This window comes from Armigeres subalbatus, chromosome 2, assembly GCF_024139115.2.
Source record: "Armigeres subalbatus isolate Guangzhou_Male chromosome 2, GZ_Asu_2, whole genome shotgun sequence".
Lineage (NCBI taxonomy): Eukaryota > Metazoa > Arthropoda > Insecta > Diptera > Culicidae > Armigeres > Armigeres subalbatus.
The window spans coordinates 48,819,513-48,841,544 of NC_085140.1; the positions used below are offsets into that span (position 1 = coordinate 48,819,513).

Genomic DNA, 22,032 nt, shown 5'->3' on the forward strand with positions numbered 1-22,032 from the left:
GCCAACCTGAGCGTTCAAATCTCCTATGATGATTTTGACGTCGTGGCTTGGGCAGCTGTCGTACTCACGTTCCAGCTGCGCGTAGTATGCGTCCTTATCATCATCAGTGCTTCCGGAGTGTGGGCTATGGACGTTGATTATGCTGAAGTTGAAGAACCGGCCTTTGATTCTCAACCTGCACATTCTCTCGTTGATCGGTCACCACCCGATCATGCGCCTTTGCATATCGGCCATCACTATGAAAGCTGTTCCCAGCTCGTGTGTTGCAGCAGCTTTGGTAGATGGCATGATTACCTCTAAACGTTCGCACTATTGATCCCTTCGAACAAACCTCCTGCAGCGCTACGATGCCGAATCCACGGTCCTTGAGCACATCGGCGAGTATGCGTGTGCTCCCGATGAAGTTGAGAGATTTGCAGTTCCACGAACCGAGTTTCCAATCGCTAGTCCCTTTTCGTCGCGGTGGTCTTCGCCGATGGTTCCGGTCCGTACTCTCTTGTTGATTGTTCGTTGCTTATGTTTTTTTAAAGGCTAGCTTGTTGAATATCGATACTGCTAGATCGATGTTTTCTTTGTCAAAATATCGATGTCGAAAAATATCGGCGCTGAAACATCGATATTCCGATATATCGATACGCTTGGAAATATCAAAGCATGAGCAAAAAATGGCAAATCGAAGTGAAAATATCGATACTCGATATATCGTGTCGCTATCGCCCATTCCTACCGCAGTCAAAGACATATGATCAATGATCATGGACTGGAGTCACAGTTTTCTAGCAGACTTCTGCTTGCCTCCCAAGTAACACGGTTTGTCGTATGAAAGTAAAAAATACACGTTTCAAACATATTGGTTGATTCATTTTGGTATATAAACTTGTTTTATTACCTTTATACGACCGAAACAGCGCAAAAATTGTTCACATTTTCAACATCTTTCAGTCAAAAGAAAGTAATCGTAATACACTCACAAGACTAAAGTTAAGTTCAAATTGAGTATTGAATAACATTTTCTCAACATGATGTGATCTGTCAAATCGAGTGCTAAAAAAATTTGTTGACAATTTTTTCCAATCAAATAGAACAATAAACAAAACCGAATGAAAAATGCATGCATAAAATCAACTACGAATTCCTATTTGTATAAAATTATTATAAAGACACATTAAGGAGTTGGAATTTTGTGTCGATGCATGAGTTTGAAATATATGCGACTCATGATTCATCGTGCAACTTTTCATTTTATTTCTTCCAAATTCAAGCGCCATTGATTGGAGGAATATATGCGCTATGCCAAAAACGTATAATAAAAAATGATAACGTATAGGAATTGTAAATGTAAACACATGTTTGAGTTTGCGAAATAGCAATATGGCGAGTTCTGTTTCATGTCAACATGTTTCATGTCGTGAGAATGTAAAACAAAACATCTTAAAAACCAAACAAATGTCAAAAGATGGCATGTTATCAGTAAGTTGTGAGAATGTAGTCCAAAACATCTTTTAAGATCAAACAGATGTATGTTTAGCCAACACCTTTTCACAGCTTTTTTAAAACATAACATGTTTTCTATTTCATCTTTTTAACCGACATTCAACAAGTTTATTAGGTCTCCGCTAGAAAAGATGTTTTCGGTGTTACTTGGGCTAGCAGTATGATAATCTCCACAATCCCCATCAGCATTTGAGAAGAGTTCGCATCAGAATCCGAGAAGAATTCTCATTTGAATCTCTAAAGAATTCCTTTCAGAATCATCGAAATACGAAATTCAAGGGAAATATCGAGATGTGGAATACACATTGTGATGCTGTTTGAAGGGACCATCGTAGTAACCCAGAAAATATTTTTTAATATGGAATAATTTGCTTCTATGAGTCGATATCGAGTCATAGAACATCGACTCATGGAGGTTTACCTGTATTTCAACCGGCATCTAGAAGAATTCACACTTGATTCCTATCGGTATCAGACCCTTGGGAATCTGCGAGGGATACCCTTCATAATCAGGCACGGCAAATGCTGGGTAAAGCGTACCATTGGTACTTCGCGTACCTGAAGGGATTAAATAGACCCTATTTTGCGGTCCTTAGCCTCTTACCCACCAACTCCTATCCCTACCTCCTCGTGGCGCTGACCGGGATACGAGCAATTTTAGGGAAGGTCGGGTAACCAATCCCGGTGGGAACTAAGGTCGTATGCGGACAGGGAAGGGGGGAAGGAGAAGACCGGAGGTGAAAATCTGATCGAGCATCTGTTCTCCATGTTAGGAGCGGCTCACAACATCGTCTGTTCCCCATGTTAGGGGCGGCTGATCATTGTCCGAGTGCCAGCGAGGGACTCTAAACTAAACTGGACACACCATGTTGCATCGCACACGTTGGGCTCCTGGCTCGTGAGCTGCAGAGGGTCGGCGTGAGTGTAGCAGCAATCCAGGAAATGCGGTGGCCCAGAACTGGAGAACGTGAATTTCGGGCGGTGGATCCCATCGCGAACACTTCATTCAAGTACCACATCTACTATAGCGGCGGTGACAGAGCAGAACGAGGAATTGACTTCATGGTGATCGGGAAGCAGATGAAGCGTGTTATCCGGTGGAAGCCGATAAGTGACCGCATTTGCGTGTTAAAAATGTGGGGCAAATTTTTCAACTATAGCCTAATCAGCATCTATGCTCCAACGAACGATAAGCCTGATGACGTGAAAGAAGAGTTCTATGAGAGCCTTGATAAGGCCTACGCTGCCGCTAACCGCAAGTCGAGCACATCTGTATATGGGCCTCCATATACAGATTTGCTCGACTTGCGGTTAGCGGCAGTACGGAGATTGCCCAACACACGATAAAGATTGTCATCGGGGATGCAAATGCGCCTATCGGAAAAAAAGGTTTCTTTTGCCCTGTAATTAGTACGGAAAGCCTTCATTCCGCTACCTACGACATTTCTCGGATGTTATAGATGTAAGGTCCTTTAGAGGTCCGGGCGCGACTTTCCAGCCTCACGAATTCACGAAACAACAGAACGATGGGTTTCAATATCCTACGCTTGTCAGTTGAAGGAGTTGTTGAACAGAACCACCAAAATCTGGACGAGCGGATAGGAGATGCCACCGGATCTGACAACGTCAACAGATTGTGTGAAAATATCCACGAAGCTGTGATTACAACAGCGCAGGAAGTGTTAGGCACTGCACAGCGACACCAACGAAACGGTTGGTTTGATGAGGAGTGCCAGCGAGTGACGGACAAGAAAAATGTTGCTAGGAGTCGAATGCTAGTGACTCGTACCCGTTCCAACAGAGAGCGGTACAGTGTAGCAAGGGCAGGAGAGAAACGAATCTGCCGCAGAAAAAAAGGCAACACGAAGAGCATGTGATAGCTGAAGCACAGGAGAACATGGATAGAAACGATATGCGGAGGTGTTTCGCAACTGTCAATAGCGCGTGGCATAAGACTGCGCCAGTGCCCGCCATGTGCAATGACCGAGAGGGGAATTTGCTAACAGACAAGACTATGGTGGCAACCAGGTGGAAGGAGCACTTCGAAGAGTTGTTGTACGGTGAAAATGAAGGTGTATTAAGGAGCAGGATGGACATAGTCGGCGACGATCAAGCTGTGGAACCACAAACGCTGGATGAGGTTAAGAAGGCTCTAAACGGGGTTAGGGACAAAAGGTCGAAAGGACAAAAGGTTGAAAGACAAAACGTCGAAAGACAAAAGGTCGAAGGGACAAATGGTCGAAAAGGAGAAAAGGTCGAAAGGGACAAAAGGTTGAAAGACAAAACGTCGAAAGACAAAAGGTCGAAAGGACAAAACGTCGAATGGGACAGAAGGTCGAATAAAACAAAAGACCAAAAAGAACAAAAAGAACGAAGAAAATCAAACTCGCATCAGAGTTGTCCTACTTCTTCTTCTTCTTATCGGCATTACATCCCCACACTGGGACAGAGCCGCCTCGCAGCTTAGTGTTCATTAAGCACTTCCACAGTTATTAACTGCGAGGTTTCTAAGCCAGGTTACCATTTTTGCATTCGTATATCATGAGGCTTTTATGCCCAGGAAAGTCGAGACAATTTCCAATCCGAAAATTGCCTAGACCGGCACCGGGTATCGAACCAAGCCACCCTCAGCATGGTCTTGCTTTGTAGCCGCGCGTCTTACCGCACGGCTAAGGAGGGCCCCAGAGTTGTCCTACACAGTTGGCAAAAACTCTGTACTTTTATTTTTCACAATTTTTAACAATTAAAAAAATAATTCAGTGAGTATAGCTGAGTTTTCTAAATGTCACTTCGATCTGTCAAAATGGCGCACATTAAAAAAACCTAGATATCCTTCTATTATTTGAACTCGTTGAATAAATTTTATTTAATTGTTCAAAATTAGTGAAAAACTAAAAGAGCAATTTCCCAACCTTGTAGGACAACTCTTTCTCACACAATACAAGTTCAATTAATTTCCTAAATCAACAATCTTTATTATCTCTAACAGAACATATGTAGTAATTGCTTCTTCTCTAAAAATTACTCATTCTTCTACTTTGATTGATAAGATGAGTGTGTAATTTCTGCATGAAGTTAAATGCATTTCACTAATTCCTTTGGAATACACCCAACTTGCTATCAACTTTTTCTTGATCGACTTTTTGTACTTTTCGACCTTTTGTTCCTTTCGACCTTTTGTCCCTTTCAACTTTTTGTCCTTTTCGACCTTTTGTCCCTTTCGACCTTTTGTCCCTTTCGACCTTTTGCAATTTCGACCTTTTGTTCGTTCGACCTTTTGTCATAGATTCCTCTAAACGAGCTGAAAAACAGTAAAGCTGCTGGGAAGGACGAGATCCCGATTGAGCTTCTCAAACACGGAAGTGAGCAGCTGCATCAATCAATCCACCATATTATCCAGAAAATATGGGAGAACGAAGAACTGCCTGCCGGCTGGTTGGATGGCCTCATATGCCCAATCTATAAGAAAGGGCACTAGAGTGTGTCAATTACAGAGGGATCACCCTTCTGAACTCGGCGTACAAAATATTTTTGCGTATTCTGTTTTTAACAGACTGAAACCGCTTGAGGAGTCCTACGTCGGCGAATACCAGGCAGGTTTTCGTGAGGGCCGATCATCGACGGATCAGATGTTTAGCCTGCGGATGATCCTTGATAAATTCCGGGAGTACAGACTCACCATCTGTTCATTGATTTCAAAGCAGCGTACGATTCAGTGAAAAGAAATGAGCTGTGGCAGATAATGTCCTAACATGGTTTTCCGGCGACACTGATTAGACTGATACGTGCCACGCTGAATGGCTCGAAATCAAATATCCGGATTTTTTCGAATTTATTGTTCAACATTGCACTCGAAGGCGCTGGTGAGATCAGAGGAATGGCACTATCATCACACGGCCGCATATGCTCCTGGGCTTTGCGGACGACATCGACCTCATTGGAATCGATCGCAGAGCAGTAGTGGAGGCTTTTGTTCCACTGAAGAGGGAGACGGCGAGAATAGCTCTACCAAGACAAAGTACATGGTGGCAGGTAGAGAGAGAGGAAGACCTAGTGCTGTTGGTGCAGAGGTAGTGCTTGATGGGGATGTGTTTGAAATTGTTGAAGAATTTGTTTACCTTGAAACGCTTGTGACAATGACGTTTCCCGTGAAGTGGAAAGACGTATTGCAGCTGCGAATAGGGCCTTTCATGGATTACGTAACCAGCTTAGATCCCGCAACTTTATGAACCTGAAGCATGGACATTGAAAGAGGCCGACCGGAGAGCTTTCGTGGTTTTCGAGCAAAAAGTGCTGCGTACAATACTCGGAGGGAAACTAGAAAATGGTGTGTGGCACAGACGCATGAATCATGAGCTGTATCAAGTATACAAAGAAGAAAATATTGTGGATCGTATAAAATACGACAGACTTCAGTGGGCTGTTCACTAAGTGCGAATGTCGGCGACTTCGTGGAATGCCACGATCACGCTTGCTGCACGCGGTGGAATCGGACCTGGGGACCCTGAACGTTCTGGGAAACTGGAGGAACATCGCCCAAGACCGACGATTATGGAGCTCAACAATACGGCAGGCGGGTGTATCGGCAGATAGGTGTATCGACGCTGTAGCCAACCAGGTATCCAGGTATCATATAGCCTTTCGATACAACTTTGTTGTACGAGAAAGGCAAAAATTAAATATATGAAATCTCCGGATGTGGATGGCATCTTTAACATACTTATCAAAAAGCTTCCAGAGAGCTCCTTATCCTTTTTGGTTAATTTATTTAACAAATGTTTTCAATTGGCATATTTCCCACATAAATGGAAAACGCCAAAGTTATTCCAATTTTGAAGCCGTACAAAAATCCAGCTGAGGCATCTAGTTATCGCCAGTAGAAGCATAAGTACCAGAACGCTAGTGGCGCTGTAGTCATTTAAATTATTTTGCCAAATTATGCTTCCACAAGCATCAATTGGCCATAATTTATGCATCATGTTGTAGTGCATGTTTAATTCCATCACCAACATGATGCGATGATTGACACTTGTAGTACCGGTACTTTGGCTGCCAGGTCAAAGTAACCTAGATGTTAGTCATGCGAACAAGACCGCCAAAGGGCGAGTCCTTCGTGTCATTTCTAGACCAACATTTGAAAAGGGCGTAACAGCCAAAATTTATTCCTTCTGATTCTTTGTCCACTTATATAGCAATATTGGCAGATTGCAGAAATGTTTGGATTCCTTTTCCGCTTACTGGCAAAAGTGAACCGAGGTGAGAGCTTCTGATTTGAAACCTTCTAGTAGACGTAGTGTCACGGTGTCACTTTGAATGGGGTTCCAATTTATTGGTCTAGTAAAGCTACCCTTAGTAATAATTAGGTTAAGCTCAGTTTAAGTTTAAAACATTGTAATTCCCACATGGTTCAATTCACCAAGAGAAAAATCCTAACTGCCAGAGGCAATTGAAATGTATTCATAATAACTAAAAAATTATCATTGCAAATAAGGATGGTAGTGTTAATAGAACACGGAACACCTAGTCTAATACAGCGGTTCTCAACCTGGGGTACATGTACCCCTGGTGGTACCTTCGCTTGCCCAAGGGGGTACCTCGGACAAAAATGCGTAATGGCGGACGTCTTACAATTCCAATCAAAACTTATTGATAAAGTTTTGATAATTGTGTATTTTTCATTTCAAAAATTTTAAATTGTACATAATATGCAATGTGATCAAAAAATCCCAATTGAATCCTGCCTTCCACAAACAGCACAATGTATGGAAGGCTGCGGAACAAAAGATCAAACGAACAAAACGTCGAATGAACAAAATGATTTTTTTTCTTAAGCTCGTTTGCTTCGTTGCAAGAGGCTTAGAAGCATCCTTCTACGCTTCTCGGAAGCCTTCTTTTAAGCAGCTCGAAGGCCTTCTTACAAGAGGCTCGGAAGCCTTCTTTCAAGATGCTCGGAAGCCTCCTGGGCACTTCAGAAGCCTCTTTTCAAGTGGGTAGGTTGCCTCCTTTCAAGAAGCTCGTAATCCTCCTTCCAAGAGGCTCGTAAGCCTGCTTTGCGTAATGGAGACGTCTTTTAAGATGTTCGGAAGCCTCCTTTCAAGAGGCTCAAAAGCCTCTTTCCAAGAGGCTCGGAAGGCTCCTTTCAAGAGGCTCGGAAGCCTTATTTCAAGTGGCTCAAAAGTCCCTTTCAAGAGACTCAAAAGCCTCCTTCCAAGAGGCTCAGAAGCCTTCTTTCAAGAGGCTCCCAAGCCTTCTTTCAAGAAGCTTAAAAGCCTTCTTTTCTAGAGGCTCAAAACCCCTTCTTCCAAGAGGCCCCGAAGCCTCTTTCCAAGAGGCTCGGAAGGCTCCTTTCAAAGGCTCCTTTCAAGAGGCTTGGAAGGCTCCTTTCGAAAGACTCGGAAGCCTCCTCGGAAGTTGCTTTCAAGAGGCTCAAAAGTATCCTTTCTATAAGCTCAAAAGCCTCCTTCCAAGAGGTTCGGAAGCATTCTTTCAAGAGGCTCGGAAGCCTTCTTTCAAGACGCTCGGAAGTCTTCTTTCAAGAGGCTCGAAAGCCTCCTTTCAAGAAGCTCAAAAGCCTTCTTTTCTAGAGGCTCAAAAGCCTCCTTTGATAGAGGCTCAAAAGCCTTCTTTCAAAAGGCTCGGAAGGCTCCTTTCAAGAGGCTCAGAAGCCCCCTTTCAAGGGGATCAGAAGCCTCCTTTCAAGTGGCTCTGAAATTTTTTTACACGAGGCTCGGAAGGCACCTTTAGAGAGGCTCGGAAGCCTCTTTCCAAGAGGTTCGGAAGCCTCCTTTCAAGTGGTTAGGTTGCTTCCTTTCAAGAAGCTCGTATGCCTGTTTTAAGAGGCTCGGAAGCCTGCTTTCATGAGGCTCGGAAGTGTACTTTCAAGTGGTTCGGAAGTCTCGCTTCAAGAGGCTCGTAAGTCTCGCTTCAAGAAGCTCGGAATTCTTCTTTCAAGAGGCTCAGAAGCGTCCCTTCATGCAAAGGAAGCCTCCTTTTAAGTGGCTCGAAAACCGCCTTCAAGAGGCTTGGAGACCTGTCTACAAGAGGCTCAGAAGCCATTAATCAAGAGGCGCGGAAACCTACTTTAAAGGTATTCAAAAACTGAAAGGAGCTTCACTTCAAAGGGCTCGGAATTATTTTTTCAAGAGAATTGGAAGCCTACTTTCGAGAGGGGGTACTTCAATTAAGACAAAAGTTCGAAGGGGTACCTCTCAAGAAAAAGGTTGTGAACCGCTGGTCTAATAGATTAATGCATGTATTAGCAAATTTCAAAAAAATCCACTTTAAGTAGATGAATATTTGCGAACTTCAAGTAGATTATGTGGTCGCCAACGGGATGCTATTAACAGAAAAGTAAAGGACTTTTTCGTCTGTACAGGACAGTTCGGCTTTGATAATTAATAATGGGTGCCTTCATATTTATTATTTTATTCATAATACTTCCCAGGACAACGATTGCATTTCAGTTTATTGCTTAATAAGTATCCAGGTAATTATATAACTGTTTTTACTCTATTCAGCTATAATACAAGTTTCAACTATCCGTACTTTCTGGTTCTTTACAAGTGGAGTCGGTAAGCTTTTCATCGCAATAATTTAAACACTTTCAAGATTAACAATACAAAAGGCACTCAAACAAACATTGCATTCCATAACTTTACATCAGAAACAGTTTCTGTGATTACAGTCTAAATGAAAGATAATCAGTACAATACTAACAAACTATACAATTTTCAAGGCTGTACCCTAGTTCTCTGCGATATTACAAAAACTGTTACAAGTTAACACTAATAATTGCGAAATACGGCGTTGCGTGCATCCCGTTCAGCTCATTTTTTGCTGTGCTGAAGGGTCCGCGTCGTCGTGTCGATATATTTGGACGTGTACGAGAGAAGAACGTGGCGCTGTTTGATATGCTTGGCGCGAATGTGTGCCGATGGGATCTCCTTGGTATAGTTGCTGGGGAACCAACCCACCACTCCGTCCCGGATCCGCTCGCCCTCGTACCAGCCTGGATAATGACATTCAAAATGCAATTAGCAATAATGAACGGGAAAAAAGATATTATCTTCGTCACTTACCGTCAGCCATTTTGCGGTGCACGTTAACCACCTCCGTGATATCTAGATCAAGTTCGTCCGGTTGCAGCGCTTGGTAGGGATGAATTGCCACCACTTGGGGGCAATCCCACTGTTCGTAGATCCTTTCGTCGGGATTTTCCGATGATAGGGGCTCCGTCACCTTGAGCCACCGTTCGCGTTCCGTTTCCGATGGGCAGCTAATGATCTAAAAATCAAAATTTGGCGAATGTAAAGTAAGATTGAGAAGCATTGATATCAGAATGTGTTTACCATCTCTATAGTTTTTCCCTCGTGGTTTTCCAGAAATGTCATAATGATCAGATGCTTTCCGATGGCTTGCATCTCCTTGGTTGGCAGCTGAGGCACAATGTCGCCGGAGTTGACCGTCAACAGGGCACGTGGGCAGTAGTCCGTAACTAGGTAGGTTTCGTCGCTGGAAAAAAAATGGAAAACATTCAAATGGTGTTGGTTACACTGCCTCAAGTTCATTCAACTCACCTTTTCTTCTTGGTCAGCACAATCAGATCCGTAAACAGAAACGCATAGATATTGCTTTTGCTGAACTTTTTACCGAAGGTAAGTTTTGCGTCATCGCCTCGCCACAGCAAGTGCACTAATTCGCCCTTTTTCTCTAGCTTGCGCATCACGCTGCCCGGTGGTCCGATGCCGCACGGGACGACAGCAAGCGGTCGGATGTGTGACGGGAACTCAATTTGCCTCGAAATCATCTCCATTTCGTACATCTGTTCGCTCCTATGAGCAGCGTCATTGCACTGTTTCAGAATTTGGTTGATCAACACGAAGGTTTTCTCCCAGCTGATGAACTCGTCGTCGTCCGATTTGATCCGCTGAAGTACGGCGTCCAGCAGTAGTCGCATCCGTGTTATTCGCTGCATCGGAAGCATCAGGAAAGACGACAGGCTGAGGCCGCAGCAAATGGGATCGGATTCCAGCTCCACCAAGGTTTTGGTGAACACGGTTTTGTGCGCTTTGAGGTTCTTCAAGGTTCGATCGATTTTCGCCTGATGCTCGCAGTAGTTGACGTACACGTGGAAATGCTTCTCGGCGTGTTTGTAGATGCTGTGACTCAATCCCAGCAGCATGATGTTGTCCTGCCAGCAGTTTTCCAGGTCGCAAAGCAGCCGATCGGAGCACTCCTGCACGGGAATGATGTTGGAGAATAGCGTCTTACGCTCGGAAGATGTCAGCACTTTGATGTCTCTGAAGGCCGGATGGTTGATGAAGTGGGTCTTGAGTAGGTTCAGAGATTTCAAATAGGAGGCTTCCGATGTGAGGATTTCGAACTTCGCCTCCTGGAGGCGTTTCTCTGTGGGAGTTAAAGTTACTGAAATGGATATAATCAATGAGAAGAGAATAATCATTAGATGGCATATCGTCACAGCTATAAAAGCACTATTACAGGGGTAATGTTCAGCACTTCATGGGGGGAAATGTTTATCTGATCTTCCGGTCAATTGCATCTTATAGTGCATATACTCCTGTATATACACGATGATGATGCATCACCTGTGCTTCTTTTTCTTCTTATTGACATTAAAGGCCCACACAATTTTTGCATTCGTATATCATGAGGCTAACACGATGATACTTTTATGCCGAGTCGAGACAATTTCCAAACCGAAAATTGCATTGACCGGCGCAGGGAATCGAACCCAGCCACTCTCAACATGGTCTTGCTTTGTAGCCGCGCGTCGTACCTCACGGCTAAAATCAAGAATTTGTCTTAACTTTCGGGGACTCGCTTCGTTGAAAACAGTACAACACCTTCGAAAAAAGCACGCTTATCGTTCACAACAGAGGCGAGACTGTGTGGGCGGTCCATGACCAAGCGAGTCCCGGAAGGTTAAGAACAAATTTTTATTTACAAACAAGTTTTTAGACCAGCCATGTTACATGCTGTACCAATATGGAGTAGTTGCTGCAATACCACGGACCCTATTTATTTATTTATCATCAGACTAAGGCCGGAGTGGCCTGTGCTGCACATAAAAGACTTCTCCATTCAGCTCGGTTCATGGCTGCACTTCGCCAACCACGCAGTCTGCGGAGGGTCCGCAAGTCGTCCTCCACCTGATCGATCCACCTTGCCCGCTGTGCACCTCGCCTTCTTGTTCCCGTCGGATCGTTGTCGAGAACCATTTTCACCGGATTACTGTCCGACATTCTGGCTACGTGCCCGGCCCACCGCAGTCTTCCGATTTTCGCGGTGTGAACGATGGATGGTTCTCCCAACAGCTGATGCAACTCGTGGTTCATTCGCCTCCTCCACGTACCGTCCGCCATCATCAACCCACCATAGATGGTACGCAACACTTTCCTTTCGAAGTGCGCGTTGGTCCTCCACGAGCATCGTCCAGGTCTCGTGTCCGTAGAGAACTACCGGTCTTATAAGCGTTTTGTAGATAGTCAGTTTGGTACGGCGGCGAACTCTATTCGATCGAAGCGTCTTGCGGAGTCCAAAGTACGTACGATTTCCAGCCACTATGCGTCTCCGAATTTCTCTGCTGGTATCGTTATCGGCGGTCACCAGTGAGCCCAAGTACACGAATTCTTCAACCACCTCGATTTCGTCACCACCGATAGAAACTCGTGGTGGGTGGCTCACATTGACCTCTCTTGAGCCTCTTCCTATCATGTACTTCGTCTTCGACGTGTTGATGACTAGTAAAATCCGTTTAGCTTCGCTTTTCAGTCTGATGTAGGCTTCCTCCATCCTCTCAAAGTTACGTGCCATGATATCAATGTCGTCGGCGAAACCAAATAACTGGACGGACTTCGTGAAAATCGTACCACTCGTGTCAATCCCTGCCCTTCGTATTACTCCCTCCAAAGCGATGTTGAATAGCAGACACGAAAGACCATCACCTTGCCGTAACCCTCTACGGGTTTCGAAGGGACTCGAGAATGCCCCTGAAACTCGAACTACGCACATCACCCGATCCATCGTCGCCTTTGATCAACCGTATCAGTTTATCCGGAAATCCGTTTTCGTGCATTAGCTGCCATAGCTGGTCCCGATCGATTGTATCATATGCGGCTTTGAAGTCGATAAATAGATGATGTGTGGGCACGTTGTATTCGCGGCATTTCTGCAATACCTGACGTATGGCGAACACCTGGTCTGTGGTAGAGCGTTCACCCATAAATCCCGCCTGGTACTGCCCCACGAACTCTCTTGCAATTGGTGTTAGTCGACGGCATAAAATTTGGGAGAGTACCTTGTAGGCGGCGTTAAGCAATGTGATTGCGCGGTAGTTGCTACAATCCAGCTTATCGCCCTTTTGTAGATGGGCTACACGACACCTTCCATCCACTCTTGCGGCAGAACCTCATTCTTCCAAACCTTGGTCATCACTCATTGCAGCGCTCTAGCCAGTGCTTCACCACCGTGTTTAAACAGCTCTCCTGGTAGTTGGTCAACTCCAGGGGCTTTGTTGTTTTTCAGCCGGCCGATCTCCTCCTGGATTTCCTGGAGATTCGGAGCCGGAAGTCGCATGTCCTGCGTGCGTGCTCCTAGGTTCATTACCATACCGCCACCGTTGTCTGCAACATCGCCATTCAGGTGCTCTTCGTAGTGCTGCCGCCACCTTTGGATCACCTCACGCTCGTTTGTAAGAAGGTTCCCGTTTATGGCACGTGGCCCTTACGTGAACGGTTCAACTTCTCATAGAACTTTCGTGCGTTATTAGCGCGGTACAGTTCCTCCGTCTCTTCACGGTCTCGATCTTCCTGCTGGCGCTTTTTCCTCCGGAAAATCGAGTTTTGTCTGTTCCGCGCCCGTTTGTATCGTGCCTCGTTCGCCCTCGTGCGGTGTTGCAGCAATCTCGCCCATGCTGCATTCTTCTCCTCAACTAACTGCTCACATTCGCCGTCATACCAGTCGTTTCTCTGATCCGGAGCCACCGTGCCTAGTGCAGCGGTTGCGGTGCTTCCAATGGCGGATCGAATATCTCTCCAGCCATCTTCAAGAGATGCTGCGCCTAGCTGCTCTTCCGTTGGGAGTACCACGGACCCTATGCTATTATTTATTAATCTAAGTTTGAAGACTAAGGCCAACCCTTTTTGTAACGTAAATCAGATTGAACTGTACATCTTTGTAGTTTCCATCCCGAACCATTCTTTCCATTTCCGCTATTTAGTGGCCACTCACACTGGTTATCTTCCTGAATGGATTTTAAAAAGTGGCAGGTATCAATGATATTAAAGGAAGAGTGCATGAAAAGAAAAAAAAGCTTATACAGAAAAGACTTTATGATTGCTTCGGTGTGAGGGTCGATCAAGCAAGAAAAGGTGGAGCAGGATCAAGTAAAACTGGAAACATATGTCGACAAGCGTTTTCGAATTCAAATCTGTTATGCAGCGTACACACTAGTCAAGCAGTTTGACGAACATTGACTCCGCCCCAAAAAAAAAACGCTTCGGTTGCTGCTTTGTTTGAACGTGTGTGAAGTTGTTCGAACAACCATTTGACAGTTGGCGGCTCGGTTGGAAAAAATTAAAACGGTTTGGTTTTTTTTAGTTGTCGGGGGCGGAGTCAAGGTTCGCCGAACATGTTTGATCATTTATAGTGAAGTTGCACAAACCCCCATATATTTTTTGATGGTTGGAGCTCAAGTTGTCGCTTCGGTCGTTCGTGTGTGAAATTGTTGGTCGAATAAGTTGATTGCTCGTGCCGCTGTTGGTAAAAATTGATGGATGTTTGAACAAACGAGAGGTGGAGTCAATGTTGGTCAAACTGCTTGACCGTGTGTACGTTCCATTAAGTAAAGCATTAGATGTCAACGAAGAGCTAATACACCAGTTTTGAAACAAACTGATCACGGTAAACTGCGTAGATCCAAACAACTGTGAAACAAAGAGAAACAGACGTCTCCCTTTGAACAAAATGCAATACAAATCATCGTCACGAAAACGCCCAATGCTTAATGCACTGTAGGTGGACAAACGGCAAACAGATGGCGGTAGTGAGCAATCGTCAAATACAAGCAATATCGTTAGAAGCGTCATCGATGACCTATTGGCGCTTTGATGTTGCATGAAGAAGAAGAAGCAGAAAGATGATAATCGAACAAAATCTCCACGGGAGAGCATACGAAGAAGTTTTTAGAACTCTTCTCAAAAATTCTAAAAACAATTTAATTAAAAACGGTAAGCAGTACGTGGTTGGACTTTTCTTCTACTGTAACACAATATTCGAACTTTTATTTTGTGATATTACATTTATACTAAGCATATGCGGTATTTCGAAAAATTTCGTTTCAGGTGACTCGAAACGAAATTCCGCGGAATTTCGCGGAATTTGAGCATGGCGAAATCTATTTTTTTGATTTCGTTCCGTTTCGTAAAATTACAAAAATTTCGCTAGAAAAAACTAGCGAAATTTAACGGAATTTCGAAACAAATTTAAACTTAAAACATGCTTTGTATTGTCAAAAATTTTGGCTGCGCCGCTAAACAAAATCATAAAGCTGTTTTCAAATCTTTATGTCAATGTTAACGCTTTCTATATAATGTTGACAAATACGTATTTATTTTTTTATAAAACGTCTTCAGTGGTTTGTTAGAAATATCTAACAGTAAACGAAAAGCATCTTTAACATCCTATCCTATTTTTTATAAAAGTGATCCGGCTCAATGTGTAAATAGAGTGTAAATGTAATCAGATACGAATCAGATCAGTATAACTTTGTCAAAGAGGCAACGCCGTGGCGTGGATTCGTAAGGTCCTTGTGAAGTTTATTTTGAGCGCCTCTTTTTTAATAAAGGCCGATTTCTTCACTTTCGCTTAGGTCTAAAACCAGGTTTAAGCGCATGGGAAAGCACCGCTTAAGCGTTAAGAAGGCCCTAAGGAAAACATAATGCAACATTTCACGTTCAAACAACAATTTGAATCTTACCTAAAAGTAAGAATAAAAAGTTCGGAGGATTGAAGATACTCCACACACCAGTCAATATTCGGCGAATCATCGAAATATACATACAGACCCCAAGATTTTAATTAACATTTTGTGATGTTATTTGACTATTTACACAATCAAAATCGATCATGTTGCTGCTGGTCACGGGACGGCAGATAGTCCCTGAGAACGCGAACTTCGTTCACAATAAATATTTAGTCACTTACCAAGGTGGCTTCACGTAAATTACCTTTTCAACTAACCAACGATTCCTTTCCCGCGGCGCTCACGGAGATGCAGAGCATTCCTCGGTATCTTATAACAATGAGTGTCAAACTAATTTTCCTCTCCTAATGCTAAATTGACTGAAGCAAGTATAATGAGAATACATTTTAATTAATCCCAAGAAGGTTATTCAATTGGTAAACCGTGCACATTTGCTGTTTCTCGGCCAATCATGATGAGCAACTACAATGTGTACAATTTATCAAGCTAAGCTATTCATTCATTGTAAGGAACATTGCAGAATCGTGGGCATTTCTAGATCTTCGCATGGAATTTGCAAAAAAAAATCCAGAACGGGTTGAACGATCATTAAATACCATAAAGCCACGCTGATGAGACAATATAAATCACATAATCTTAATAATTTTTAAGTGAAATAAGGTTTTTCACAAAATTTGAACCTATGTGCGAAAAATCCCACAGTTTCTATACTTCAATGTACTTTCTGACATAAAAAAATTAACAGATTCGGGAGTACACACTCCACGACGAATTCGTTTTAAAGCGGCACAAATGCAGGGTTATTGCCTTATCGCCAATGGTTTATAAACGGTGATTTATGCGGTGATTGTAATACCCTGCTTCTTCTGTTATTATAACTCTCTTGGTGGCAAGGTAGTTATTTGACTTCAAAAAAGTGAAATCAGAGATGCATACATAATGTAAAACCAATTCAATAAAAATTCCGCGGAAAAAAAAAAATAAAATATCGTTTTGTTTCGTAAAATTTCGAATTGAATACACTTTGATTTCGTATCGTTTCGAATTCTCGAAAGTAAATCTATATTTCGTTTCGTTCCGTTTCGAATCATCATAGAAATTTTAAATTTCGTTTCGTTTGGAAAAAGTGTGTTATCGCATACCCTTAATTTATACACAGTATAGGAAAAGGCCCACCCCGTACTGCTTACCGTTTTTAATTAAATTGCTTTCAGAATTTTTGATATGAGTTCTAAAAACTTCTTCGTATGCTTTCGATTATCATCTTTCTGCTTCTTCTTCATGCAACATAAAAGCGTCAATCGACCACCTACACAAATTTTTTTCTTTAAATTTCGTTTGAAAGATGAACGATGGAACATGTGTAGAGTGAGACGTCTATTTCTCTGTGCGAATGTCACCAGGCCGAACAAACCATTAGGCCGGAACCCATCTGGCCGAAAGTCATTTGGCCAAACGGGTCATCCGGTCGAATAGGACATTTGGCCTGAATAGGTCATTTGACCGAAAAGGTCATTCCGCCGAATAGCCATTTGACCGAAAAGGACATTTTGCCGAATAGATCATTTGGCTGAATTGGACATTTCCCAGTCAACACAAGATCGTATATGATGACACATAAGATGCTAAAGTGTGGGTACGATGTGGTAAAATGTACGTATATCGCCTCCACTTTAGCATCTTATATGACAACATATACGATTTTGTGTTGACTAGGTTGGCCGAAGAGGTCATTTGAGAAATAGGACATTTGGACGAATAGGTCATTTGGCAGGATAGGTCATTTGGTCGAAAAGGTTAGGAGTGAGAAGTGAGAGGTCTCATTTCTCGCTTCTCACTGTAAAAATAAGAAGCGCGAAGCGAGTAGTGAGACGTCTCACTTCTTACTTCAGAGTACTCACTTTTCTCAGAGAAAAGTGAGAAATAAGGTGCGAGAAGTGGGATGTCTCACTTCGCACTACTTATTTCCCACTTCTCACTGGGAAAAGTGAATAGTGCGAAGTGGGTAGTGAGACGTCTCACTACCCACTTCGTCCTATTATTTCTCACTTTTCAAATGTCCTATTCGGCCAAATGACATATTCGGCCAAATGACCTATTCGGACAAATGACTTATTCGGTCAAATGGCTATTCGGCAAAATGACCTTTTCGGTGAAATGGCTATTGGCCAAATGTCCTATGCGGACAAATGATCAATTCGGCCAAATAACCTTTCCGACCAAATGGTTCTTCGGTCAAATTACTTATTCGGCCAAATAGCTATTTGGCCAAATGTCCCATTTGGCCAAATGACCTATTCGGTCAAATTACTTATTCGGTTATATGACCCTTTCGGCCAAACGACTGGTCTGTTCGGCCATATGCCCTATCGGACTTTCGGCTTAATGGCCTTCGGCCAAATGGCCCTTCTCTCTTAAAACCTTTATTACATGGAGTTAGTGTAGCTTTCAGAGAGCTCTATATTGTATTCCTTTTACTTGTTTTACTGGTTGAGAGTCTTTGGGCGACTTAGAACATATACACTCCCGGCCAAAAGTTTGGGTTCACCTTCGAAAAATATAGGCAAAAGTTTTTGGCCGTATTTTCGCCGTCTTACATTCGATTTCGGGTATTGCTGGCTCAACACAAAGAATATAAGTAGATCTTGCATCGTATGTATTTTAAACTAATGATGTTTATTTTTTTATGTGCTAAAATATTACATAAAGTTACACATTTTTCTTAAATTCATGTGATAAAAACATTTTGATTTTGCTCAAAATTGAGCCCACAAAATTTCGAAATAAAAAGTGGAACGGAACCCAATTTTAATCATCTTTTATATGCATTAATGAAACTTCGGCGAAAAAATCTTGTTTTATTTTTTAAAATCAAAATGTTTACTCAAGTGCATGGTATGCATCGGCCATAAGTTTGGGTTCACCCTTTTTCAAGTTTAAATTTAGGCAAAATATACATGGAAAAAAGTTATGTCGAATTCGTTTTTTAACCTGGGTCAGTGCCAACCCGAACCCTGAATAAAAAACAGTTTCAGTTCCATCTGTCATTGGATATGTTTGTGTGCGTAGCATCGTGTTTGTTTTGATTTGAAACTTATGATCCAGGATATTCAGTGCAGTGGCAGTGCGTTGGCCTTGGCTAATCAGATCATGATGAATAAAAATGTTTAAGTACGTGAACTGATTTTTGTGGATAGTGCAATTTACTTTTGGGCGGATATTTGTATTTAATTATATTCTATAATCCTGTGCACATTTTTTACCAAGAATTCCGTATAGAATTCATGTAGGAGATTTTCTATTTTACAAGAATTCATCTAATAAATCATATTTAAATTCCAATTACTTATATCTGTAAATGTTTTTTTTCCGGAAAAACACTCAGAAGCATGTAATTAAAATTCTTCAGTACATATTCGCTAATTTTTTTCCTCGCCACCCCTCCTGTTAAAGGCAGCCTCACACCTCGGGAAAATTTTCTGCCGGATTTTGGGCCCCGTGCATTTTAAATGGGGCCGGGATTTTGAATTTCCGTTCCCAAATTCCGAAAATATATTTAAAATCTGCGGACCAAATTCCCGAGGTGTGAGGCTACCTTAATGCTAGGAGTTCCTTCTGAAATTCCTAATCTTTCAATAGTCCAACATGGAAAACTTAATAACGTTTCCTCCGGAAGTTCCTTCAGGAATATACTTGACGTTTCTTTCAGAAATTTCCCCGCAAGCTTCATCCTTACATGTTCCTTGAGGAAATCCTCCAAAAGTTCCTTGAGGAATTCTTCCGGAATTTCGTTCAGGGATTCCTCCGGAAGTTCCTCCAGGAATTCTTTCGGGAATTCCTCAAGTAATTCCTCCGAAAGTTCCTCCAGAAATTCCACCGGAAGTTCCTCCAGGAACTCCTCCATTAATTCCTTCAGGAATTTCTTCGAAAAACTTCCTGCTTCCTGGAGGAACTTCCGTAGGAATTTCTGTGTGAAGGAACTTCCGGGGAAATTCTTGGAGGATTTCTTTGAAGAACTTCCGGAAGAGCTCCTCCACTTCCAGAGGAATTCCTCAATAAATTTCCTGAGGAGTTTTTAAAGGAACTTCCGCAGGAATAGATCAGGGAGTTCCTGGGGAATTCCTCAAGGAACTTCCGGAAGAATTCCCAAAGGAACTTCCGGAGGAATTCTTCAAGGAACTTCCGGAGCAATGCCTCAAGGAAGTTCCAGAAAAAATCCAGAGGAATTCCTCAAGAGTCTTCCGGGTGAATTGTTCAATTGCTCCGGGAGCATTTATGTGAGAAACTTGCGGAGCAATTCCTGAAGGAAACTTCGAGTAAGTTCTTGTATTCCAGAAGGATTTCCTGGAGGAGTTATTGCAGGAATTTCCAAATTAATCCAGCAACTTCCAGAGAAAATCCTGGAACAGCATTCAAAGATATTCCTAGAAGAATTTAAAAAAAAAATAATTTACAAGAAATTCTTTGGAAAAAATATGGAGGAATGCCTGAAAGATATCGCCAATGAATGAATACAAAAATTCAAGAAATAATTTCTGGAAGAATTACTGAAGTAATTTCTGGCAGAATTCCAGAAGAAAATTCTGAAACGCACGAAGGAGTTTTTGGAAGAATTTCAAAAAAATGCTGGATATTATTTAAGGAAGAATTCTATTCGGTATCCCTCCAATATACTTTTTATTTGTATCGCTAGAGCAGGTTGAATACAAAGAAAACTATTGGTAGACTCTACCACAACATTCATGTTTGCAAAACATACTACGCCCCATCAGATCTCCCATGGAGCAATATATTCCAATATAACTGCGCACTAGCGCCGCCTCTTGGAAGAAGTGCTCATTATATTGAGCAACGCTTTGTAGTTCTGGACATCCTGAACAATGTTGCCGAATACAACTTTGGTCCGAGAGATCTCAAGTTAGAGCAACATTTCAAACATGCAAGAATATTCCAAGCACACTAGCACCGCTTAGGGGGTTCCGTAGCGTAGTTGACTACACATTCGCGTTACAAGCGGATGGTCATGGATTCTATTCCCAGCCCCTCCACCAAATCCTCGTCAGTCGCCAGATCCGCAGCCCATACGGTGGCGTTTTGGGGTACGCGCCTTTCCGTCCCGGCTGCCTGATGACGACTGACAGCTTGTTCTCCTCGGAGGCATTCATCCAGTTACCCGGTTACCCGGATGAAATGGCGACCGAGCAACGATCATTGGTCATTGGATACACTACATGGATAATCGGACACAATGGACTCACGATGAGATGGACTGGCAATGAAAACAATCATGAATAATGGAAATCTAAAAATAGACACTGCGTGGATTCTGTACAGCAGAATACCACAGTAGATCTCGGCACAGTAGCGGTTAAGTAACAAAGAGTGTCTAACAAATGAATAAAGGAATTCCATGTATCGGAATATCTTGAGTAGTCTAAAATAATTATTTCAAATATACCACCATATAGCGGCCAAATTCTAAACCAGCCAATACCTCATGTCAAAACTCACGCCTTCCTGCATAACCTTTTTGAAAATATGAAGTCAAAATGGGTAAAATTTCCAGATATAAGTAAATAAGCATAAAAATCACTGTTTCTGTAAACTTTTTTTAAGACCCTTCCCCGCGAAGTAGCCGACAACCTATGTTCAATCTTATGTAAGGGTTCTTTCTAAAATTACATAACGCTAAATTTAGGGACTATGAACCCCCACCCACCCCCTCGTAACACTTTTTGTACGAAAGGTTTAATTTTTTAGTATAGATCGTAACACTCGGCTTGACACCCTCCCTCTCCCTACAGCGATACGTTATTTGTGAAATGCTTCTAACGTTCTTGAAGATGTTAAAATTATCTTTCGGAAAAGCCCAAAAAATCCAAAATTGGCCAAACAGTAAAAAAGTTATAACAACTTCAATTTGGGGTCAATATGACAGCACAGTCAACGTAAGTTTTTTGATAAAAGTACACTGTAGCGCTTATTTTCAAGATTTTCCAAGCGAATTTGTATAATTATTCCCTTATAATAAAAACGGTTAAAAATTTAAAGTTCGTCCAGGTGATTTCCGGGTTAAGGGTAATTTAGTACTTACAGAGTACGGAAAAAAATATGTCACTACTTACGCAAAATTTCCGAGTTGATCACCTCCGGGATCTCGCACCAAAGCGTGCGCAGCTTCCCCACGTTGGGTTCGATCAGCTCGAACGCACTCGGCCGCAGTTTTCGTCCCACCGTATCCTCATCGCTACCGGAACCGGCGCCGCCACTTTTCCTGCGGTCAGAGATCTTTTCGTACCCGTCGTCATACAGCTCGGTATCGCCGTCGCCGGTTATTTCCGCATCGATGTCTCGCGTCAACGATTCCAGTTTGGCCGCATTGTAGATCTGATACAGCGGCTCGTTCACAAACATGCTATGCGAGTGGTCGTCCTCTCCGCCACCTTCGCCGCCGGTCGAAACTCCGGAACTTTCGCTGGAGCTTTTGAAAGAGAGATAGTGAGTTACTGATGTTACGCAATATTTAAGGCGTTACT

General features: G+C 42.7%; 1 protein-coding gene across 2 annotated transcripts in view; it reads right to left on the reverse strand.

The window, feature by feature from the left end:
* Positions 1-8,903: 8,903 nt before the first annotated feature.
* Positions 8,904-22,032, reverse strand: part of LOC134218552 (uncharacterized) — a 508,615-nt gene continuing 495,486 nt past the window's right edge. For both annotated transcript variants that reach the window (XM_062697689.1, XM_062697688.1), the window contains 5 exons: positions 21,622-21,977; positions 10,071-10,917; positions 9,843-10,005; positions 9,573-9,777; positions 8,904-9,502 (listed from right to left, as the gene is read on the reverse strand). In XM_062697689.1, the coding sequence (XP_062553673.1) occupies positions 9,321-9,502; positions 9,573-9,777; positions 9,843-10,005; positions 10,071-10,917; positions 21,622-21,977 (1,753 nt within the window). In that variant the 3' untranslated portion in view covers positions 8,904-9,320. The remainder of the gene's footprint in view (positions 9,503-9,572; positions 9,778-9,842; positions 10,006-10,070; positions 10,918-21,621; positions 21,978-22,032) is intronic.